Below are 25346 nucleotides of genomic sequence, written 5' to 3' on the forward strand. Positions count from 1 at the left end.
TGCTGGTTTTAGCAGCTTCAATATGAGGATTTGCTGCTTTTCTATAAAATGAATATTGTGATTCCTGTCAGACAAAACAAGACAATTAATTAATGATTCAAGAAAATAATCAGCAGATGAATTGATCATGTAAATACAGTATTCCTCAGATGCAGCCTTATATAATCCAAGGGATAAGATGTTAGTGATTATTTGCAGGTAACATCACATTTTATTTAAGCAGGAAAACCTCACTGAGATTAAAAATGTGTCGATGTTGCTGCCAGAACACTCTTGAAAAAGACAAGTACAAGTACAGACAAACAACATAAAACACAAAAGTGTCAAAATTGACATCAGTAAACTGTATTTTATGCTCCAAAGTTCATGTTCAGGCTCATTGTGTATTTGGCTTGTAATGGTGATGTTTATTGTAAAGGACACTTCTCTGAATTGAACATGAATACTCGTCATTCTTTCTTCTTCTCTTGCTGTAGTTAGTATTTGTCTGTGACTTCCTGTTAAGACGTAGTGATGCTTGTTCACAGCAGGTGATGATTAGTTAGTTTGCAGTGTTAAAATATAGAATCAGAGTCATTAAACAAAGATGAAATCGGATGATAAAAAGCATAACAGGTGATTAAAAATTACTCATCTGTGCAGGTGAGATAAGAAAAACCCCCGAAGGGCTCCCAACAAACAATCACACTTCAAAACAAACAGATGTCCCATGAATAATCATCCAGAGATTTTACTGTGTGACACTTTATATTCTGATTCTTCTAGTTCTGGCTCTTCAAATCGTTTTTTGGTTTTCCTCCCAAGAAAATCGCTGCTTACTTGTTACCATGGTGCACCGCTGAATGTTCTTTAAGCTTCCTTTAACATGGCTCTTCTTGTTGTCCTCCCCCACACTGCTCAGCTCTCCTCTGTTACTCTGCACATAATTAGACTGACTAACTGTGTGCACGTCTTCTCGCTCACGTCCAGGCTCACATGGTGAAACACACAAGCTTGTTTTTGGTCATTTTTCTATATGTTTTGGCATCCAATAGGCCACACGCATGATGCTGGGGGTCAGTTTATTATCCTGTGAATGCACAAAGAGGCTGAAGATACTGTATTTAAGGATTTAAGTATTTAAGATTATGCACTTACATTGTTAACCGAGGTATGAGGACAAGAGATCTGACAGTGTTTTTATTCAGCTGTTCTGCTTTATGAGACTGTAAACAGAGACATGAAGGATACAGACGTAAACAACCACCTTGAAAGGAAACACACATCTTAATTCTACCCCCCCGAGGGATTCACAACATGGTCACTGGTTCCCATTACGTTTCTAAGAAAAGTGTGATTTTTCGGGTCCTTAATTGGATTTTTGTTTTGCACAGAGGAATCAAACAGGAAGTAGTGTGTCATTAAAGAAACTGGTCCCACTCATGTGACCCCCGTCCATGTCAGACTCAGGATAATACCAGTAGTACATCATGAGTTGTTGTCCTAGAAAATGTATTTACAATCAGTGCTTGATAAAATCCAAATATTAAACACCAGCACCAATCAATATGATTTAATCTTGTGATAAGTCGTCATAGACGACGTGGGCTGTAAAAGCCAGTTTGGATATTGGTATTTTTAGATTGAAGCTGCCAGTAGCCAATATATTGTGCCAATATTTAATTTGATTTTGAAGCCAAAATTGTAAAAACACACAGATTCAGAATGTTTCACTTGACAGGATGTAAGTCGTTCAGTCAGATTATTGGACCAGTGGTCACAAACTCTTCCTCCTCCTCGAGGAAGAGTTTCATCGTATATTTTAAACACAGATGCAACTGTCCAGTAGTACAGAACAAAATATACACTGTATATAATAATAATAAATATATGAATAAATAGATAGCTGTTAACATCTACTACCAGACCAGGTGATCTTGATCCGCCCGTGTCCCCCTGCAGGTGTACAGCAGCATGGAACATCTTTCTCAGCTGGAGCAGAAAGCCACTTCCTCCGTGTCCCGTCGGGAGCACAAGGGCCCGCGGGAGGACAAGGTGACCAAGAGAGAGAGCCTGGGCAGCTTCAGCATGAGGGACAAGAGCTGGAGGACCGGATCCCCTGAGATGTGAGTGGTGGTGAAGTACTGAATGTGTGAGAGGAATGAACAGACGGTTCAGAGGCCCAGCCGTGGTTTAGTTATGTGTTTGACAGTGAGGTGGGGTGTTCTGGATATTTGCGTAAGCATGGGCTGAAAGTGCTCAGGTGGTGGTTCCCTGAAGGTGTTTTTTTTTTTCTTTCAACAGCCTGGTTGTCACGTATCCCGGCGTGCCTGAATAACCGCTTTCTGTCTGCTTTCTGACACCAAATTTGACACTTGTTGTATAAAAAGAACTTGAGTTCACACTCACTCAGTTGAAAACAGGCAGCAGATCCCACCTCTCCAAAGTTTGGAAACTGGGAAAGTCTCACAGAAACCAAATATGTTTGTCTCACTCAAATCCAGTTAAAGGGGACACGTCGTGTTTTTGTGATTCTCTGTTACTGTTTATACTGTTATGATGTTTGATCTCTATGTTAAACATGGTCAAAGTTCCAAAAACTGAGGTGAACGTAAAGAAAAATGCATCTTCAAGTCAAAAGTGAGGAGTTCAGCCTGCTCTAAAGTTCCTCTCCTTTACTCTGCTTCCTCCTCATGATGACGTCAGATTGTTGACCTGCTCAAAAATGGCCGTCCAATGGTGCACTTGTTGCTGAGGTTGTTGTTCACGTTGTCCACTCGTATATTTCAGATCAGATTTGGACTTGAGCATCTACGGGTGTATTTGTGAGGTTGCCATTTCGAGTTAAGAACAAGAAAAAGAAGAAATGAAATTATGCTTCAGCTGTTTGTTTACGAAGCCTCCCAAAGCACAGGAAGTCGACTGAGGAGCAGCTTCTGGAAGAGAGCCAATCAGAACAGAGACAGGAGCTAAAACTGCCTGTTTCAGACAGAGGCTGAACTGAGGCGCTGCATAAAGGACCAGTAGAAGATAAATTACACATCATGCCGTCAGACCATGTGCATGAAACGTCCCCTTTTAAGTTACAGAAAGGGATAATTATTGGTAGATTTAGGACTATTGAATAAAGTTGTTTCAGTGCTACGTGTACACTCACATGTGAAGTTGTTCCTTTATACTTAATTAGCTGATACAGCAGCATCTGTCTGACTCTGATGGTGGTTATTCATGCTGGAGACCTCACATGACAGTACCTCAGGGTTTCAGTTTTTAGCCCACCTAAATGAAATATTTACACTCATCCTGGGATCTCGATTCATGAAACATAAATCTGTTCTGTTGCTACGTCTGTCACGCAGCAGCTCAGAGAGACTCCGACCTGCTGGGTCCCAGTAACACACATGGCTGATGGAGACATTACCATTACACCCCATAACTCCATTTCACCTCAATCATCAGGAAGCATCTGTCAGGATATTAATCCCTCCACATTCATAAATAAAATCATCCATTCATACACTCTGCATTCATAATGGATTGAAAAATTGGATTATGTGAAGATGGCTCATCATGTATTACCTCACAGATTGGATTTTCCCTTTTCAATAACAAGTAGGAATTATCTGTATCATCTCTCCTGCTATGATTCCTTTTTCGACTACAACTCATTACAGATTTAATTAAAGAAATAACTGAAGAAAAAGATAATTTTATCACCTCATCTGACTCTATTACTGTATGTATTCTTACTGTGTGTGTTCCTGGCAGGAAGCGGCTGTCTTGTTCAGAGTCTCTCTACATGGAGGGAGATGCAAGCCCTCCTCTTGGTGCTCGGCGACGCTTCTCCGCCCTGATGGACACGCATCGTTTTGCCTCGCCCCTGGAGGGTGAGCCTGACTTCCTGTCCCGCCAGACCCCCATCAAGGTCCGTGGAACCTCGCTGGATGGGGGACACGTTACCTCACCGAGTCTTCTGGAGCAGAGGAACAGTCTGAAAGAGATCAACGGAGCAGGTGTGTGAGGGTCAAACGTCTCAGAGGTTATGTTATGAGGATAGTGAGGAAGGAGGAGACACAGGAAGTGTCTACCTTATTAGACCGCCACTGCTGAGTCAGTAGGCAGCAGGACATTTGCTGACGTTGCTATTTTCACCTGTAAATGCTATTTTAAACTTAAATAACTGTAATTTTCTCATGGCTCTACATCCTCAAAGACAAGTCCCCTAGACAAGGAGAGACAGCGGGAGTCACCACGGCCATCACCACATTATCTCCGGGTCCTGCAGCAGCCGGTCGGGACGTGATGACTCCTCTGTACGATCCTCTGGGGCCCCGGGCCACCAATGACCTGGTCCTCCGCAGGGCTCGCCACCAGCAATTGTCTGGTGACGGAGAGAAACGAAACTCCAGACCCGGCAACAAGGTCATCAAGTCAGCGTCTGCCACAGCCCTGTCTGTCATCATACCGTCAGGTGAGGAAAGAATAGAACGAAATCCTTTAAAAAATATTAGTTTGTGGCACATTAATACAGTATCTGCTGACTCTCTCCCTCTCCCTCCAGTGGAGCAGCATGGCGGCTTCTCTCCGCTGGCCAGCCCCATGTCTCCTCACTCGTTCTCCTCCAACCCGTCATCCCGCGACTCTTCACCCAGCAGAGACTTCTGCCCGGCGGTCAGCGTGCTGCGCTCCCCCATCACCATCCATCGCTCCGGAAAGAAGTACGGCTTCACCCTCAGGGCCATCAGGGTCTACATCGGAGACAGTGACATCTACAGCGTGCATCATATTGTTTGGGTAAGAAACTCCTAAATCACTGATAGTTGCAGCCTTAATCATACTTACAGTATGTTCTGACTGTTTGGCTTGTGCTTTGGCTCATTAGTGAACATTTTAAAGTCAGAGTGGGTAAATCTAATATTAAAAATAGATCAGTGAACTAAAAAAAGTGTCTAAGTTGTAATGTAATTGTAATTGGAGAGCAGGGAAGGATGAGGGATATTTTAAGGAAGGATAGATGGTTGACAAGCGGCACATGTAGAGATTTTATAATATCTAATAATGTTGAAGAGTCATGATCTCAATTTTAGAACACAAATTGAATCAGTTGAATAACTGAATACTCTACTGTGTATTTAGCCTCATTTGACTGTTTTATAGTAATTATTGAACATTATTAGTATTATTCATTACCAAAATAAAGGAAACATTTAATGCTGGACTGTGAATGTCAAACTGTTCTGTGTGTGTGTTGGCAGCATGTGGAGGAAGGCGGACCTGCACAGGAATCTGGTCTGTGTGCCGGTGACCTCATCACTCATGTCAACGGGGAGCCTGTTCACGGTCTGGTCCACACCGAGGTGGTGGAGCTCATCCTCAAGGTAGGAATCAGCTGTACTGTAGATTTAATAAAGTTTTCATCTCATTTTTCTATTTCCATCAAAGAAGGGCCATTAATGTAATTGAATAAAGTGTTTGCAGCTCTCATGTAACTTTTTGCTTAATGGCTCTATGAACATAAAGTCTTTGCTAACGTAGTAGCAACATGTTAGCAGGTCAGTGTTTGGTAGATACTGTAGAGAGTCTGAAGCATCAGTGTTGAAACTATTTACTGTTATTAATCTGTGCAGAGCGGTAACAAGGTGACAGTGACAACCACACCTTTTGAGAACACCTCCATCAAAGTGGGTCCTGCTCGTAAAGCCAGTTATAAGTCCAAGATGGCCCGAAGAAACAAGAGGACCATGGGGAAGGACGGCCAGGACAGGTAGGAGCTAGTAGCTGGTCTCATGGTTCACCAACAGACTGAGTAAAGGAGTTTGTCTTTTTTTCTTGCATATAGTTCAATATGCTAATATAAATAAATCATATACAAAAATATATACATCTGATTTTGACAAACTGTGTCTTTATATGTAGTGGAAACCCAATTCAAGGGACGGTGGTGCTGCATGTTTCATCCCATTAAGTTACAGAGTATATTATAATTCTAATAATAAATAAAAGTATAATAAACCTTTTTCACAGCAGATATTTTCACTTGTCATAACAGGAAATACACAAGTAGACCTGATGACATTAACTTTCAGTTCCAGTTAACTGGTCATGATGGTGGAAAAACTAAATGGAATTCAGCCATCGTTAATGTTATTTACATGTGCTTTTCCTGTTCTGACATGTCAAAATGTCTGCTGTGAAAAAGTTCTATAAAGCATAATTATATAGTAATAATTATTATATAGTAATAATAACCTTTTATTTCATGCAGCCATTGGTTTCCATTCGCTGTACTACAGACTTTAAAGACTAAACTTCCTTTGCTATAATTCTCGTCTGGATCAGAGCAGCCTTTTAGACTAAACTAACATTCATATTGTCTCCTTGTTTGTTTCCTGGATCAGATTTTCTTACAGCGTAGCTCATGAATGCAGTTTCACACTCACAGTCGAGCCTGAAATGTCCCAATATTTAAAACTTAAAGAAAGTTAATTGGGAAGGATTATCGTGTCTCAGTTGATTCTCACAATGACACAACTGGTGATTAATGGCTTTGGAGAATGGTCAGCATCAGTTTAAAGTATATATGATTTGTGGATAAAACCCTTGGTATTGCCCTTTAAAGTCAAGTGTTTTAAATAGATTAATGTATATTGGTGCCTCTTCTCCTCTTCTGTCCATCCTGCAGTAAGAAACGAAGCTCATTGTTCCGCAAGATCACAAAGCAGTCCAATCTCCTCCACACCAGCCGCAGCCTGTCCTCTTTGAATCGCTCTCTGTCCTCCAGTGAGAGTCTTCCTGGTTCCCCGACTCACAGCCTCTCAGCCCGCTCCCCGACTCAGGGCTACCGCTCCACCCCCGAGCCCTCATACCTGGGTAGGACACTGGAACTACACTCACACACAAAAGCATTCAAATAGAAATTCTCTAAGATCAGTTCACATGAGAAAGATTTCAAAGCTGCAAAGTTTTATACTGAACAGATCAAATGTTTTTCCTGGAAAGCCCTTAAAGCTAAAAGTGACTTTACTGGGCTGATGCCAGGTCAGCAGTTAGAGATGCACACTATAAAATGATGAAGAGGTATTACTATACGTCAGCTAAACATACAATGTTGACTCATGGATGATCATGTGTTGTAACTGTAAACATGAAGCTAATAGTTTCCTTTATTTAATGTGGGATTGTTCTTTTGTTTTTCCTTTTTGAAGCGATTTAAACAAAAGTATTGAAGAGTGTTTGCATAAAGCAGCCAGCTGCTCAGAATAGATGAAGGAATCTTTGATCAAAGACTAATAATTATCACCTTCTATGAAGTTTGGTGTTTTTTTTTTTAACTTATATAAAGAAAGATAAGATTACAATCTTTACAAGAAATAAATATTCATATTCTTATTGTGAAAATGTGCTACTCCATTTCTGTTGTATTTCATTTGTACTTTTTTTTTTTACTATATTTATTTGCGCAGGTTTTATCTGATACTTGTTCTTCAATGTTTTACAGTAAGAAACGTCTCGTGTCACATTATGTTCTTTACATATTAGAGAAGTTCAAAGGAAGCTCCACCAGTTTTACACATCAGAGTGTTTCCAGGTGTTGGTTGTATGAATCCTTCTGTGGCTCCAGAGTGAGCTGCACCAAACCTCCACAAGTGATGATGATGATTGTTGGGGCAGAAGTTCAGAGTAGTAGCTCGAGGCTACGTTAGCTGCTACTAGCATAACACACTGGAATCTGTGCAGTCAAGCGAATCAAGTCGAGTTGCATTGTGGGTAACGTAGGCGCCAGGTTTTGACAAGAGATTAGAATGCATGGAACAAAAAAGACCTTATCTTTGTTCATCATTATTCCGACAATGTTACAGTGTGAAGTTAAATTGATGGAAATATTTAATTTTAATAAAAAACTGTCCATTTTTTTACCCTTTTCTTTCACATTTCATATATCTGAGTTGTCCTCTTACTTCCGTCTTCTCTCTGTGTCTCTTTAGGCGCTTCATCCCAGAGCAGCTCTCCAGCCTCCAGCACTCCAAACTCGCCGGCTCCCTCCCAGCACATGAGGCCCAGCTCCCTGCACGGCCTCTCCCCTAAACTCCACCGCCAGTATCGCTCCGCGCGTTGCAAGTCTGCCGGCAACATCCCCCTATCCCCGCTCGCCCACACACCTTCCCCCACCCAGTCTTCACCTCCCCCCTTGCCAGGCCACACAGTAGGAAGCTCCAACACCACCCAGTCCTTCCCTGCCAAGCTCCACTCCTCGCCGCCGGTGGTCCGTCCCAGACCCAAGAGTGCCGAGCCCCCTCGCTCGCCTCTTCTGAAGCGGGTTCAGTCAGCAGAGAAGCTGGGCTCACCTTTGACCCAGTCCAGTTCAACGGGAGGGCTGGGGGGTCCGCTGAGGAAGCACAGCCTGGAGGTGCAGCACTCTGAGTACCGTAAGGATGCCTTCCTCTGTGAGCTTGGCCTCCAGAGCCTGCTGGAGACAGAAGGGGAAAATCTGCCTCCTAATCCAGCACCCCTGCCATCCTCCATAACCCCGGAGACCGGAGTGCTGAAGCCTGTGAGGAGACTGGGGAGACAGGAGTCGCCGCTTAGCAGGGAAACACTGCTAGCCGGGAGGGAGAGGGAAGAGAGGGAGAGAGGACGGGAGAGGGAGAAAGAGAGGGAGACTGAGACCGGGACAGTCCTGGAGAGACTGAGTCGAGTTGGAGCAACAGTATCTCAGTCATCCTTAACAAGAAAACCTCATACAGGTGAGCTGCCCTTTAGCTCACAGGGTGGCCACAGCTCCAGAGTAGCTGCAGAAACCGCTAAAGCTACAACTCCTAGCACTCCTACCAAAACAACAGGAAGTCTCTGTGGTCAGAAGGAGCCTGAGAAGATCCTCCAGGGTCAAGCAGACTTAACTACAAAACAGCTAGACTCCAAGGCTGCCAAAAGTGTGTTATCAAGTAGTAAAAGTCCCCAGGAGCAGCTGCTAGCAGGCAGAACGGAACCAAAGCAGGACGGAGACAGCAAGAGTGGTCCCAGTAGGTCTGGTTTATCCTGTGCTGTCTTCACCGAGACCTCTGCTCCTCCTTCAGATAAATGCATCGGCATGACCGCAACCATGACAGGAAGTCCTCTGAGCATGAGCAAAACCTTTAAACCATCAGGTATGGGGGACAGCTTGAGAAAGGCTGGAGCTGAGAGCAGCGAATCGAGGACTCCAGACTTCGGCTCCAGAAGCCCCAAACTCCCAGCTCGGGTTCTCGCTCCCGTCGTCCCCCCGCACGGGCAGCCGCTCTCTCTGGGCAAGGTAAGGCAGGGACTCGGACCCGTCAACTGCTACCGGGGAACCCTCGACTGGGAGGACAAATGTCGCCTGGAGGTGGTGGAGGAGCATTCGCCTTCTCCCTCTCCCTCCCCTACCGCCGTCACCCCCTCCCTCTGCGGACCCTCCCTCTGTAAGTCGCGCCCCGTCTCCCCGGGAGACAAGACGAGCTTCGTCAGCCAGCTGACCACCGTCGCCAAAAGCGTCCTCGGGCCAATCAAGCTTGGCTCGCTGGAGGGCGCCAAGAGCAAAGATCAGCAGACTAAAGCAGCAGAGGAGAAGCAGGGAGGCACAGCGGGAAGGTCTGACACTCCCGCTGGAGGTCGAGTGGTTGCCGGGGCTGCAGTGGTGACCCAAAGTCCGGCAAGTTCACCATTCGACAAAGCTGCAACAGGTAGCAGCCCACCGAAAATGTGACCCCATGCAGCCCCTGAAAGGGATTTAGCTTCAAAAAAAATATGCCTGTTTTTTTTTTCTTTTGGACGAACAATGCAACAGAAGTCAAGCACTTAAAAACAATGTACATTCCAGTTTCAGAGTATATAAAATGTTATTTATTGATTCCAATCATTGACTGATTCTAACTTAAAACCAGGAGTAAAAAAAAAATCTACTGTAAAGGTGCATTAACTGTTGATTTTCTATTATGAATTATTTAATAAGAAGGCTCTTAATGTAATGTGGAACACTTTATCAGATGTATATGTGTGTGGGTCTCTGTGGATGCATGTCATATGGTATGTACTGTACATGTATAATAGTACAAGAAGGTCAAAAAGTGCTTTACCGATCAAAACATGCTGAATACTGTGAATACCAAATCCAGTCGCTCTATTTTGTCTTTCAACCAGCCCTTTCTTCTTTTACTCAGACAAGACAATGATAACGGGAGATAAACTGAGGCACAGTTGAACCGTTAATGTTTGCATCAAACAACACAAATGACACACAGGATCAGTTTGGCTACAGTGAGTAAGCAAGCATTAAGATGATTAAGCTCATTTATTCTCCATCCAGCAGTTTACTTTCTCTCAGATGATGTGCTCGGTCCGACAAAGCCAGACCAGGCACTCTGTCAGCGGATGTCATATCAAGCACTGTCCAGCCCCCCGCTGTCAGAGGGGATGGGTGTGTGTGTGTGTGTGTGTGTGTGTGTGAAGCCACCATGGGTCTATTTCTGGTGGTTCTTGAAGGCTGCGTCCTGCTGCAGACGAAAGCAGGGTTGACAGAGCTCAGGCTCAGCGCTTATCTCCCCTTCGCAGGAGGGCTACCACAGCCCTTTTCCCCCCTCTGCTTCTGACTGCTGCTTACACACACACACACACACACACACACACACACAAATACACACACCTACTCACACATTGCCACAAGAGGCAGCAGTGTCAGCAGCTGATATTCATGCATTTAAATCCATACCCCTGTGGTTTCCGTGAATTGGGGAGTGTGTGTCGTGAGAGTGAGTGAGTTAAGAAGTATGTATGTGTCTTTTCAAGGGATAATTACACTCAACACGGTTGACTCAGCAAGGGTCATGACACCAACCAAACTGGAAATAAACAGCAGTCGGTAACATTTACTCTCTCCTACTTCATTAACAAATCTCACAATTAGGATTGCTTCTGTGGATATACAGTAGTAGGTAAAGGCAGAAGAAATAAAAGCACATGTTGACTTGAGCCAAAACGGGGAAAGCAGGCAGTCATGGATGTAGCATAAAGAAATGTATTCGTACAAGGGCTCAATAGCAAACAAAGGTATATGGTTAGTGGATATGGGCATGGTATATCACAATGAACCTGTTATTGTGAAAACAAGGTCAACTATAATCAGAATGAGTTGTGTTGTTAGGTAGGTAAGATTCTAATATAAAATGCTGTGTAACATACTGATGAAGGTGTTTGAATTGTGCTGAAAAGGTGAAATTTTTCAGGGAACAGAATCAAGTTGTTTCCTTCTCCCACTAATCTTCTACATCTCCATATACTTCATTCTTAGTAACTATCCAGTGTACATAATCTTCTGCACATCATGTACAGCTGTGCTCTCACTGTACCACTACTAGTTCATTTACGGTAGAAAGCACGGGTTAAACAGTTTAATCCAGCTTTGATGCATCGTTAAATGTCACTTTCAAAGACTAACATGTGGTTCAGTCTGCAGGACAGTTTCAACTTGTTCAAGTTCAGTCACCAACATTTGCTCTTTCTGAGCTGAGTAGTTAGTGTACAGTTGTGCTGGGAGCCGTTGCACGTTGTTTCACGTCAGCTGGCTGCAGATCAAAGTGCGAGAATAATAAATCTTTGCAGTATACAACCTTTTCACATAACCCGTCAATTAGCACTGCAGCTAATGATTACTTCATTATTGATTAACTGTTTAGTCTATGAAATGTTAAAAAAAAATAGTGGAAAAAATTGCATTCATAATTTCTTAGAGGCCATGTTGATGTCCAGAACCTGAAGATATTCAATTCACTGTCATATATGACGAAGAAAAACAGCAACGTCGTCATATATGAGAAGCTGGAAGCAGAAAATTTTGGGAAATTTTTGCTTGAAAAATGACTGAAACGATTATTCAGTTATCAAAACAGCAGCAGATGAATTTTCTGTCGATCGATTAATCGTTGCAGCTTTACCGTCAATAATATATAAAAATATGCATCTTAATACATCTTTAATGCAACATAAGTTGATTTTAATGGATTAAAATGTTTGAGAAGGATCCAGTTAGTAATCCATTCTAACACAATCAATGTGTCACGATGTATTTCATGATTTTACACCCTCTAGTAGAAAACGGCATTAAGGGAACATGAACGTCTCAAGCAGAACATTCATCAATGGGTTGTTTTGTTTTTTTTTATTCGGCATGGTACTCTACTGCCCTCCAGTGGTTTAAAATGTCCACTTTGAACATGATCCCATGTGTTCATTAATAATCTGTTGGAGTGATATTCTGTAATGAAGCCAAGACCACAGATATACTGCAGAATGGATGTTATTAGCCATAGGGTTACTAAATATGCATTTATGTTTCTAATGACAAAATATTTGCAGTATCAAATGAACACTTGAAACATGAATTTATTCCTTTTCTGTCGTTGTGTTCTCCACGTGACTGTTATCCTCTGGAATAGAGATTAACATTTTTAAATATACTGTCTTATATATTCTACTGATAGGAAGGAGTTCTTTTATATCTTGATGTAAAAAACGAGTCATCGGGTCGGCTCTAATCACCTGGTTAAGAAAACTAACTGTAATGTAATCTTCTACAGCTATTATGCCCACTTTCAGGCCTTTTCCCAATCAATCGTGTCTATACAAGTGTTACATGTTTGAGAGTTTCTTTTTTTGTTTTGTTTTGTTTTTGTGATTGACAAGAGAGAGTAGTATAAATGCACTTTATTTGACAAAAAAAATCTTCATTTGGTGGTATTGTTTGTAAGTTACTTTGAAGAAGTAAATATTACTATATACAAATATGAATTCTACAGATAAACACAAAAGTCCAGTTATGAAAACATTCCACGTTTCTCTGTTCACTGAAAATGTATTTATTTGTACCATGGGGCATTTTTGTTGTGATAGATGTGATTCCAAATGCAGACACCTGAAGTGCAGTAAGTGGAATAAAATTCTGAGATTTGTTCCAAAATTTGCCATTTCTGTCTCTCTTTGTACTCTAATCAAGACCTCGCAGCAGCAATCCTGATATATTATCACAGTAAGTACTTTGCTGTCTACAGTATACATGCACATACACACATAATCATACACAACTGTCACAAACAATAGATATGTCATATCAGTCATTGATTGTGGCTGCATTCCAGTTAGAAATGTGGAGTTTACCAAAAATTTAAAAGACCTTTTTCACAGCAGATATTTTGTGACCAATAACATGATGAATTGCTGCATTGCAGTAATTGTTCCATCGTTGCCATAATTAATGTCACCTTTGCTTTCTCTGCTATAACAAGTCAAAATGCTGCTGTAACAAGGTACATGAATCTGATTCCTTGGGGACTGAAGAGTGCTCAGATGCTAACAAGGCTATCAAAATTCAATTTAGCAAGATTTATTCAGACAATAACATGTAAAGTACAAGATGGACACATTTTTGACAGTGAAGTTTTGTTGCTTGTGTGTAAAAAAAAAAATTTAAAAAAAAAATTTGCACAACAAACACTAATGAGAATCAGAAACAGGTTTATTGCCGAGTAGGTTTGCACATACAAGGAATTTGTGTTGTGGTGCATTACACTCAAAAAAATAGAAGGTAAGAGAAAACACAACTGACAACAACAACAACAATAAAATATAGTAAACAGTAAAAATGTATTCTAAGTGAAAAGAGCTGTTGAGTTTAAAAAAAAATATTATATACAAAGAATGTGTCTTGTTGTTTTTCCTCCCACAAAAACGCAACATAGAAGAATAAAAATAGAACAAGACTAAGGTAATAATAATAATAATACCAATAATAATAATGATAATAACAATGTAATAAAGTAGCACTAAAATTAAATGAAAGATTTAAAATCTATTTACAGAATGGAATAGGAATAGTTTTGAAATAGTTTTAAAACTAGAAATGAAATATTGACTTTACAAAGGAAATATGGACTGTGTTACAGACAAAGACATGAAGTGTATGAAATATATGAAGGTGACAAGTGCAAAAATTAAATGTGTCGTGCAATAAATAATTAAATTATGTTACAGTAGAGGTTGAATGCAATGCACAATGTTAAGTCCAGTTTGATGAATTATAGTGAAAGTGACAAGTGCAGGGATTAAAGGAGGGATGTGAGTCTAGTTTGATAACAGTACAGTTCAGATATTTAGTAGGGCAACAGCTTCTGTGTCTGCTGCTGGAAGTTTTTATGGTCTTTTTCCTGAGGGAATACATATTCAGCACCAGTCTGTTGCTGAATACAAACACACTTTTCTATTCTTCCTAACCATCTGAGGGCAGCACAGACCCTAGACTCTTTTATAAAAGGCCTAAAAGCCTTTTTGTTCAGGAAGGCTTTTCATTTCAACTTATTATTATTATTTTTATTATGTCGTGTGTTCTGTTATTAATACTGTAGCATTTTGTGTTTCACCATGAATGCAAAGCGCTGTACAAATTAAATGTATTACTATTATTATTTATTTTATGTAATTAGTATCATGTGATGCGTAGCCTAGGTTACAGATTACATAACTAAGAGTTAATATCAGCCAATAGCACAACACTATTGTCTACAATTCGAATATTATCCAATCAGCATTCTCACCGTGATTACTTCAGCCAATCACGTTGCGTCAGGAAAGGACAACAGGAACTGAGTGTTCTCAGCCGTCAAAGCGTTCTCCAGTCGGGGAAACAAACCCACTATGTACTGGATGTTCTTCACAGCAATTTGTACAAACTAGCTCTTTTGGTGAATGGAGGAACTCTTACCATACGGATAAGTTATCAGATTCGTTTCTTTGGAAAGTCATTACAATCCTCCAGTCAGGTGGGTTTGAAAGCTTGCTAGCTAACGCCGGGGCTAGCGTCTAGTTAGCAAGCTTTAGCAAGCTAATAGTACACTTATTTATCTGTGAAGACTGAAGACTTTGGTGAAAACAGACGGAATAACCGAAATGAGTCAACCAGCTACAAGGTGTCGACCAACTTAACCGGCTTTTATAGCAGGTACGTACAGTAGTTGTCAGCTGGTTTAATTTTAGGCGAGGTAGCGGTGTTTTAACGAGGTGGTCGAGCACGACTATCACTTATTATTAGATTTGGAGTATTTATTATTAGACGTACTGTTAGACTTGTGTTAGAAAAAATATATATTCTTTATCTTACTGCATTGGCGACTCTTCAAAAAAATCAATTTGTGAAACGAGAGAGAGTTTAATCGTCGTGGGACCAGACAAGTACATTGAAATGACTGTGAGCTTGTTGGTCAGACAGTCTGACGGCTTATTTGCGGTCCTGCAGCTGAAGCTGAATCACATAATTATGTCGTGACAGATACATTTCATTTCTGCAGAAAGCAGCAGTCAGTGGAATAAGTATTCAGATCCTTTACTTCAGTAAAAATACCAGTACAGCAATGTAAAAATACTCCATTACAAGTAAAAGTCCCGCATGAAAAATCATCATAACTATTAGCAGCAAAATGTAGTTGTAGTGTTAAAGTAAAAGTTCTCGTTTTGTCCCTCTGACTGATGTATTATATTATAATAATAATTGTCATAGTTACAAAGTGCTTAACAGGAAAGAAGAAAGAATTAACAAACAGCGTTTAAAAACAAACAGATCATAAAACATGAGGAATAAAATTAGTTATAGTTATACAATATAAACTGTCAAGAGTGGAATAATAAAACACAGCAATATATCAAACATTCATAAAAGCTTTCTGATAAAAGAATGTTTTACGAAGAGATTTAAAAGACTCTAAAGATCTTGATAGTTTTCCACAGTCTCTGCTGTCGAGACTCCAGACTCTGAGGGCTCTGACAGCGAAGGACACTGGCCCAGACCTGGGAATGACCTGGGAATGACCTGGGAATGACCTGGGAATGACCAGCCAAGCCCCATTCACCAATCTAAAGGAAGGCCCAGGCACATAGAGGGACAATAAGTCCTTGATGTAATGTGGAGCAAGGCCATTTAATACTGTAAAAGTGATCAGTAGAATTATAAAATCAATACAGAACATGACAGGCAGCCAGTGTAAGTTGACAAGTACAGGAGGAATATGTTTGTATTTCTTAGTGCCTGTGAAAATATAGGCAGCAGCGTTCTGTACCAGTCGGTGAACGGATCTCTGACTGATGCTGACTTAAAGTGCTTATATGCCAGCGTATGTGTATATGACATATATCATTATCATTAGATTATTAATAGTGAAGCATCAGTGTTAGAGCAGCATGTTACTGTTGTAGCTGCTGGAGGTGGAGCTAGTTTACACTACTTTATATACAGTTAGCTAGTTTAGTCCAGTGGTTCCCAACCTAGGGGTCGGGCCCCTCCAAAGGGTCAGCAGATAAATCTGAGGGGTCGTGAGATGATTAATGGGATTAATCACTAACTTTGATTTTTGCTGAAATATTGGATCATTTGAACATTTATTGAAATGAAAGCATGTGAGAAGTTTAGAGGGAAAAATCACTATTTGGTGGAGCTGTTAACAACTCATAGACATGTGAAATGTGACCCCGACTACACACTGCTTTTTGTAAGACGTCAAAAGCCAAAAAGGTTGGAAACCACTGGTTTCATCTTTAACAATGTGTTGTATTTTAAAAGCTTGTTATATTATCCATTGTGTCAAATCTTCATCTGAAAAGTAACTAAAGCTGTCAAATAAATGTAGTGGAGTAGAAAGTACAATATTTCCCTCTGACATGTAGAAAGTAGCATCACATGGAAATACTCAAGTAAAGTACAAGTACCTCAAAACTGTAGCTGAGTACAGTACTTGAGTAAATGTACTTGGTTACTCTAATCGCATTAAGCTTTTAACATCTTTGATCTACAGTGATGGATGATGACAGCCACCATAATCAGATGACTTTCACAGACCGTGAACATGCCCGACATACCGGTCGTCAAATGCTGATCACATGATGTTTTTTTTTTTCCACAAAAATATTCTGATCAGTGACTTCACATCGTAGTAATGTTCCTCGTTGAAAGTGCTACTCATCAGTTTCAGGTCAGGGTGGATAAGTCACTGGTGCTTTCCTCAGTGTTTCTTCTATTGTGCAATTGTGTAGTTGAAGGCAGATGACTTGAGTTTGCATTGACGTGTATGTTGCATTCATTTATACTTTTTCAGGAAGTGAGCACTTGCTTTTGGTTTTCACAGCCTACGATTAGTACAGTTTGTTTCTGCTGTATAATCAATGATGTGATTTGATGGTTTTGTGAAGCTTTACATCAATAATTTAATGGTTTCTGCTGAAAAACTCCAACATACAGTCAAGAAATCAGTATCTGTAAAAGTTAATGTATAACCTCAGCATTTAACTTTGTCTCTCACAAACATACTACTCAGTAACAACTTACTGGAAAAGTGCAAACAAGAATGTAGTAGATCAACTTTAGCACTCCAACCTTTTGAATTTAAAGGAGATGACTGTAAATATTTAATATTGTTCTTATTGTGAAAAGACCAAAACCAACATTGTGTTTGTCCATCTGTCAATACTTTGTGACTTCACTGTCTGTGGCGTTTGTGGTTCATACTGGTCACAACACAAATATATAGTTCAGCTTTTCAATAATGTTACTCACACAGGAGGAAATAGTGCATCTGTTGAGGATTAATCCACATTTGGTGTTTGTAGTATTTCCATCAGCAGGAAGGTTAATGTGGGATTGACTCATATTACACTACGGTGTTCATGTTAATGTGGTTTTTGGACAACAATGGAGATCTATAATAATAATAATACATTTTCTTTATAGAGCGCTTTTCAGAAGCTCAAAGACCTTTTACACAGAAGACAAAAATGAAAAAATAACAAAGAGGAATCAGCTTTATCAGGCAATACTTTAATAAGCAACAACATAGAACAATGCTAGCCTTATGTTTTAGCACGGATAGCATTTACAAAGTAGCGCCAAACAAAAGCCATCCGAACAGTCAATAGTGAAGCTAATCTCTTCACTCCTTTACCCTTCAGTTGTGTGTTGCAATGAGGAGCACCAGCGTCCAGCTCTGAGAGCTCAGAGACATGAACTCGGTTTCCCCCAGCGCAGCGCAGTACGTGGGGGGAGTGATGCAGGACGAACTGGCGGAGGGCCGGAGGCAGCAGCAGCAGCAGCAGCAGCCCCCGGAGCAGCAGAGCAGCTTCAGTCTCAGGACGGCGACGACTCCAGATCCCAGCAAAGAAGCAACCGGAGAGCCGGATGAGATGGACAAACTGAAAGCCAAACTGATGTCAGCGTGGAACAACGTCAAATATGGTTCGTTGTCTTTGAGAGAGAATGTGTGGATGCTACTTTGCAAACATGAACACATGATTTTCAACTTTATCTACATGTGTGTCCATGTGGCTGATTGAATATTTTTGTCTATATTTTATAAAATATGATCAGCGTGTTTTTGCATGTAGCCTAAAACAGCCCGACTACTTTGGGAATTCTTCTCTCCAACTTGCTTTTTCTTGCTCCTTTCTCTCTGTCTGTAGGTTGGACTGTTAAATCTAAAACCTCCTTCAACAAGATATCACCAGTCACCATCCTGGGACACTCTTATCTGCTCAACAGTGAAGGTACGCTCAGAATAGATATATCTCAAATATCTTTAGCACTTCTGATGAGAAGATTTACTCAGACGTGTATTTCCTGCAAGGTGTTGCAGTAATGTGTATTTTGGTGTGAACCAATTCTTTTGAAAGGTTTCTGGGTTTTTGTCAGCAGTTGGAGAAAAAACAAACGCTTTCCCCGTCACAAACAGTTTTCCTTCAGCTTCTCTCTTTCTTTTATTCTTTCTCTCCATCCATCCCTTCACCTCCTCTCTCTCTCTCTCTCAGACGAGGTGGAGCGATTCCGTCTGGCTTTTGTGTCCAGGATTTGGCTGACCTACAGGAGGGAGTTTCCTCAGCTGGAGGGCTCCACCTGGACGACAGACTGCGGCTGGGGCTGCATGCTGCGCAGCGGACAGATGCTGCTGGCACAAGGCCTCCTGGTCCATTTGATGCCCAGAGGTTTGTGTCCTTGTCTGTTACTCACATTTTGTTTTTCCTCTTCCAGAAAAATATACCGCAAGTCAAATTCACACACACAGTAGGAGAACTATCTGAATGCTGATCAACAGATCCTCAGTAGTGTGACACATATTAAATCCTCCCTGCAGAAAGACACTACTTGCTTTTAATTGAAAGGATTGGAGTGAATGAGTTGGCTTCATCCTCTCTCATCATCTAAATCCTGTCTTCTTTTGGCCACTTTTGTGTCTCTGCTGGAAGGATTTATTCACTCAGTTTCACTCACAATATTAGTTTACACTGCTGTCTTATTGTCTTTAGTTTTATTTACGTATTTTCTATTTCTCACTGTTTGATTTCTGTTTCTTTTATCTGCTGACAGTGTTTGTCTCAGTCTGTCTGTAACATTTTCATTGTTTAAAGCTAAAGATTGAATAAATCAAAGCCTGCTTGTAGTTCATCACTAAGAGCCAAACCCTTTCCTTTGTGTATTCTATAGACTGGACTTGGCCAGATGCTCATCAGCTAACCGATGTGGACTTTGAGGTGTTCCGACCGCGCTCCCCAGCCCGGGCTGGAGGGGTCCCCATCCCCTCTTTTGGCTCTCCACGAGGACCCAGTACCCCTGAAAAGACTCTGCCAAGTGATCAGGCCCCTAAATGCAGCCAGAAGAAGAGGCCTGAGTGTGCAAGGGACAGACAGGCGGAGCCCATCCACCACAAGCTGCTCACCTGGTTCGGGGATCAACCTCCGGCACCCTTCGGGGTTCACCAGCTGGTGGGAATCGGCAAAAGTTCAGGGAAGAAAGCTGGCGACTGGTACGGCCCCTCTATAGTGGCACATATACTACGGTAAGGGGCATCGGAAGACTCTGTTTACTGAAATCATTTACATACTCAGTTAAATATTGATTGGAGTATTGAATATGTCTTTTTCAGGAAAGCAGTGGCTAAAACGTCTGTGCTTCACAACCTGGCTGTATATGTGGCTCAGGACTGTACAGGTGAGATCAGCTTTGTGTTTAAATATTTCTCCTATGAGAGTTCAGTTCACAGTATCAGTATGTACGTTCGCTCCATCATCTGCTCCTCTGGAATGATCCTGATCTGAGGTTGTCTTGCGTGTTCTTGTTTGGTGAATAATTGATCTCATCGTGTCTCTGTGCATTCTAGTGTACAAGGAGGATGTGGTGCGTCTGTGTGATCTGTCACTAAGCCACAATCCCCCCGATCCGTCCAGCCAAGCCTGGAAGTCTGTCATCATACTGGTGCCAGTCCGGCTGGGAGGGGAAGCCCTGAACCCGTCTTACATCGAATGTGTCAAGGTCTGTATGTCCTGCCTCACACCTCCCATATGTATTCACTAAAGATAAGGTTTTAAAACTTCTCTTGTTAACTGCGTTCATGCTGAATGATTGCCTACACTTCACTACTGTCTTGTGACTCCTATTAAAAAAACTGTTCTGCTTATTTCCAGAACATCCTAAAGCTGGAATGTTGTATTGGAATCATCGGAGGGAAACCGAAGCATTCGCTGTACTTCATCGGCTTCCAGGGTGAGAACCAGCCTCCTTTTTGCTGTTTTAACAATGACAGGACAATATTTTCACTCAGAATACAGCATGCAGGAGCCAGGACTACAGAGGATCAGGAACTGTGCTTTGTAGTATTATCAAGACATGATAAACTTGCACTGGACACATTCTATTTGTGCTACTTCCTCCCTTTTTAATCTTGTATCTCCAGTTTGTCTCGTGCTCAACTCGTCTGTCGGGGGGTTGGTAGACTGAAAACGTAAGCTAGTTAAACATCAGCAAAGAAACAAGACTTGTGTTTGCAGTGTGTTAATCAGGAGTCTGATGCCTACGGGGTCTGAAGGAGACGTGGAACAACCCAACTGCAACCACCACAAACGACTGTAGTTGTGTTTCTATGGAGTCATAATAAACGGTTCAATCAGAATCAAAAATCTTATCAACATCTCGATCAGGATCAGTCGGCTCATTCTGGAGAGTTTTCCTTCTTGTGTAAACAGGTGGTTTAAACTTTTAACAGATAAAAATATGTAACTGAAACTGAAACAGATTATTGTCATGTTTGAACATAACTTCACTGTTTCTCTGCATGTTCCTCTAACTGTGTTCAGTCGAAGAGTTTCCCACGGAAACACACAGCTCTCCATCATATATTTATGAGCCACTTCTCCAAGTCAACACTCTTTGAATTGCTGATGTTGGTTGTATGGTGGTGATGACATGTGAAATGTGTGTAATCATGAACAAAACTGGAAACACAGCCTGCCAAGTGACTGTAATATGTATTGTAGATACAGTAATACACATTCAAGTGTACACAAAAACAACTCAAACCTCATCCTGTATATTCATAACACAGTTTCCTCAGTACAGAACCTCAGCAGACCAACAATGGAGCCATGAACTTTAACCCTCTTCATGTCCATTGTTTACAAGTTTGCTCATGGTGGAGCATTAAACCTCATGTTCTTTATCACTAAGCCTTATCCGTACAGCAATCACGTGAACACTCGTGGTATCTGTGATAGAGTAGTGAAGGGACAAACCTGGACCATGTGACCGCTGCTTGTGGGGGGGTTTAGACCCCGTCAAGCAAGCAAACACTTCCTGAAATCTACTTCTTTATAATCCCTGAATCCCATCAACAAGACACCAATTAGAAGAAGTGAGAATAGAAAACAAACTCTTGTTATGGACAAGACTTGTGAACTTTTTGAAGTTGAGCCTGTTTGGATTCATTTTAGTTCAGTAGTAGTTTCCTCTTGGAGACAGTGATCAACGACTCGACCATGACAGGTTCTTCTTGTGTCCGTGGCAACAACATCTAAGAACAGTGAAACAGTAAATACACGTCTAAGTCATTCATCTGTTACTACCTCCGAATGTTGTGGTGATTTCATTCGTCTCCTGTCTGTCCGTCAGACGAGCAGCTGCTGTATCTGGACCCTCACTTCTGCCAGCCTGTGGTGGACGTCGCACAAGTCAACTTCTCACTAGAGGTTGGTTGCACTGTCTTCACACTTCTTTGTATTTTTGTGTTACTCACTATGATTTTAGTCCGTCTAACATTTTATCTCTTCTTCTCAGATTATATTGGACTCAGACAATGTGACTTTCACACTCAGTAGTGTTTTGACTGCACAGTTAAAGATAACATATCCAGTTATTAACTTGGTAACTTTGCTACTTTGACATTTTTTTTGCATTGTTTGAATTTTTGTCATCTTTTATCACCCTCTAGTCCTTCCACTGTAGCTCTCCCAAAAAGATGCCCTTCAACCGAATGGATCCCAGCTGCACCATCGGCTTCTACGCCAACAACAAGAAGGACTTTGAGTCTCTGTGTTCGGCTGTTAGTGTGGTGAGTTTTTAACATCCTGCTTTTACTGTCTGACTCTCAGTTTGATGACCTTTTAATATCAGAAGAACAGCAAAAATTCAGCTCCGACCTCCTTCTCTATTAAGAATGACTTGTTTATAGTCATGTGTTAAATTTAGTGCTGACATTTGAATTTAATCATCTTTAAGTCATTTTTCAAGCCAAAGTGTCAAACACACACTGCTTCCAGCTTCTCTTCTGTTTTACATCATCATATATTGAATATATTTTGAATTTGTACTATTAATTTAGCAAAAAAACAGCAAATAACAGATGTCAATTTGTGCTGTGGGAAATTGTGATGTCATTGTTCACAATTTTACATCATATATATATATATATATATACTATAGAATAAATAAACACCAAAAAAAGTGAAAATAATCAATGGGTTAATTGATATAGTTTGTTACAACCCTCGTTAAATTTGAACTTTCTCATAAACAATGTAGAAAACATGGTTTAAACGTTAAGACATAAAAACATCTACTTTGAATAATAACTTGTATCTGATATGTTTTTATTTACCTTGTTGAAAATCCTCAAAATAACCTCTATTTCTTCTTCATTGAAAAACCCAAAATCTAGGAATATGCAAATATTTTTCATGTTAAAATTTTAACTTGTTGACACAAGATGTCTCCACTCTGTGTTTGTGCACTAGAGGCTTCAAGTTTCCACATCACACTTGTTTAAGTGCTCGAAGGTTGAAACCGAGATTTAAAGTGAGCTCAGAGAAACTTTCCTCCTTCAGCAGATGAAAGTGGAAACAAACATCATTCTGCTCAGTGAAGCTGGAGTAGAGGTGGACTCCAGTGGATGTGTTCATGTCATTTTTTACTTGTTATATCCTGTCTGTCTTTGTTTTCCTTGCAGGCTCTGTCATCATCTAAGGAGAAGTACCCCATCTTTACTTTCGTAGAGGGCCAGAGTCAGGACTATGGTCTAGAGGGTCACAGCAGTAATCACAGTGGACCTGTAGCCCACATCCTGCCCCCTGGCAGACTGAGCAGGAGTAACAACAGAAGAAACAGTGATGAGTTTGTCTTCCTGTAAACCACTGAGGAGGACGTAGTCTCAGCTCTCACCTGTAGGGGGCAGAAGAGGACACTTAATTTCCTTTTCAAAGGGAAGAACTTGACTCTGCTGATGGTGGGCGTGATGCTTTTGTGCTTTCCTGGTCAACTGAAATAAAAACTGTGTGTCTTCTATCATCACCTCTGTGTGGACCAACGTGGGTATTATAAGCTAGCAGGCGTTCAGGGGTTCCTGGCTGGATCATGTTCAGAAACATTTAAAGTACTCGAAGTATTCTTGGTTCACTTTTTCAGACATTTATAAGACCCCAAAGTCAGACACGTATGAGTAAAATCAACTGCTTTACGTTCTACCCAACTACTGTGTTTCCTCCTGGTCTGAACTGGACACACTGAAGCCGATTTGTGGTCTTGATTCTATTTAACGAGCTCACTTGTCAGGGACGAGCCTGATGTTGTTCTCTGTGATGGAGAAGACTTGTAATATACACCATCTGCTGTACATCTTTATATTTTTCTTTCTCTGGATTTATTTATCAGGTTTATGAATGTGTGTTTGCGTGTGAGTGAGCGTGGGGTTTGTGTAGTTCACTTGTTTTGACTTTAATACGTGTACAGGTGTATTTAATAAGTGTACAGGTGTGTTTAGGAGTCTGTCACACTGCATCCCATCGAGGTTTTCAAATTCTTCTAAGAGCATCTTGAACAGCTCTAAGTTCACTCTGGTGTTGCAGTCACGCACATGACCAGATCCTTGATCTCTCACATGCTTTTGCTCTCCATTATTCACCATAAAAAAATATGCAACACTCCCAGAAATCTGCTGTTACAACGTTCCTGGTGCTCAGTGAGTTACTGCAGATGGCCGGCCGGCGGTGAAGAGAAGTTCTTGCTTCAGCCGGAGGTCGATGTGGATCTCCGCCTGCTAACCTGAGACTCACAGAGCAGCATTGTTGAGTTATCTGAATAAATTTATAGAGTAAAAACCAAGGACGGTGTTCTTAATTTCAGTCGATGTTCTCGGTTTTATGCAGCAAAGTTTTACAGTTAACTTCATGAAACAGACCTGAGCTGGATGGAGTTTTGGCTTCTGTTGCGATGTCATTGTGTTTTGTTTGTGTCTTTTTTTACGTGAACGCTACTACTGCAAGTTGCACTACTGATGTTATTTGGTTTGTTGTCCTGATTAAACTTCAAACACTGGAATCACATTTCACGTGTATCTCATGCATTGTCTGTTAGTAAATGTAATGATATTCAGAGTATTTCCACATTAGAACAGAATAGCCCTCTCCTCCTAGTCTGATTAGAAATGGATGTTTTTCAAAATTAACTGAAAATGATTTGACTTAAAAAAATATTTGGAGCTCATAAACCTCCAGAAGGCTTCAGTACTTTATTCTCATGTTATACATTAAGGTGATTGGACATATAAGAAGTCCATAGTTCACTAAGTAGTGTAGTGCGACTGTTGCAATGCAGTGATATGCTTGATAGTTTGTAATGGTTTATAATTTATTAATATGCTTAGATAGATATGATCTCCACACCATATTTTATGCATGTATCAGTACACACAGAAGTGCACTTTCTAGTGAGCATATTTACTGATCTTTATTCTCTGGGAAGGTTTTCAGCAAAGAAACTGAACTCTGGTTTCATGGTGTGTTCAAGTTTCTATAAGTTCTGAGAAATTGTAAACACAAGCCTTAGAAATAAACATTTTATCTTATAGTAATATGATATACATTATCTTTAAAATATTGTGGCTTGATTGTGGTTATCACTTATTCAAAGTGAGTCATATTTTATGGATGATTTGATTTTTTTTCTTTTTTCCTTTGTGTTTTATACTTTATTGTCATTAATGTACAACATTAATTATGTAGCCTAATTA

The 25346-nt window shown here is 40.8% G+C and overlaps 2 protein-coding genes across 5 annotated transcripts in view; both read left to right on the forward strand.

Annotated features, from left to right (window-relative positions):
* Positions 1-12946, forward strand: part of LOC122978675 (microtubule-associated serine/threonine-protein kinase 1-like) — a 77312-nt gene extending 64366 nt beyond the window's left edge. For all 4 annotated transcript variants that reach the window (XM_044345638.1, XM_044345639.1, XM_044345640.1 and 1 more), the window contains 8 exons: positions 1942-2105; positions 3748-3992; positions 4193-4450; positions 4541-4773; positions 5235-5357; positions 5607-5743; positions 6662-6849; positions 7965-12946. In XM_044345638.1, the coding sequence (XP_044201573.1) occupies positions 1942-2105; positions 3748-3992; positions 4193-4450; positions 4541-4773; positions 5235-5357; positions 5607-5743; positions 6662-6849; positions 7965-9700 (3084 nt within the window). In that variant the 3' untranslated portion in view covers positions 9701-12946. The remainder of the gene's footprint in view (positions 1-1941; positions 2106-3747; positions 3993-4192; positions 4451-4540; positions 4774-5234; positions 5358-5606; positions 5744-6661; positions 6850-7964) is intronic.
* A 1655-nt stretch (positions 12947-14601) lies between these two features.
* atg4da (autophagy related 4D, cysteine peptidase a) lies at positions 14602-24660 on the forward strand. The gene is made up of 11 exons (XM_044345954.1): positions 14602-14980; positions 17974-18256; positions 18481-18564; positions 18826-18999; positions 19499-19850; positions 19938-20002; positions 20172-20323; positions 20476-20554; positions 21956-22032; positions 22275-22394; positions 23289-24660. The coding sequence occupies exons 2-11, from the start codon at positions 18025-18027 to the stop codon at positions 23466-23468; spliced, it is 1515 nt and encodes a 504-aa protein (XP_044201889.1). The 5' UTR covers positions 14602-14980; positions 17974-18024; the 3' UTR covers positions 23469-24660.
* The last annotated feature ends 686 nt before the right edge of the window (positions 24661-25346 follow it).

This window comes from Thunnus albacares, chromosome 3 (genome assembly GCF_914725855.1).
Source record: "Thunnus albacares chromosome 3, fThuAlb1.1, whole genome shotgun sequence".
NCBI classification, from domain to species: domain Eukaryota; kingdom Metazoa; phylum Chordata; class Actinopteri; order Scombriformes; family Scombridae; genus Thunnus; species Thunnus albacares.

What these genes read in the sequence shown, in the direction of transcription:
- atg4da (XM_044345954.1), top strand. Translation starts at nt 18,025, where the DNA reads ATGAACTCGGTTTCCCCCAGCGCAGCGCAGTACGTGGGGGGAGTGATG. An exon ending in TGTGGCTCAGGACTGTACAG is followed by an intron (nt 20,003 to 20,171) that starts GTGAGATCAGCT and finishes TGTGCATTCTAG; the next exon opens with TGTACAAGGAGGATGTGGTG. An exon ending in GTACTTCATCGGCTTCCAGG is followed by an intron (nt 20,555 to 21,955) that starts GTGAGAACCAGC and finishes TCTGTCCGTCAG; the next exon opens with ACGAGCAGCTGCTGTATCTG.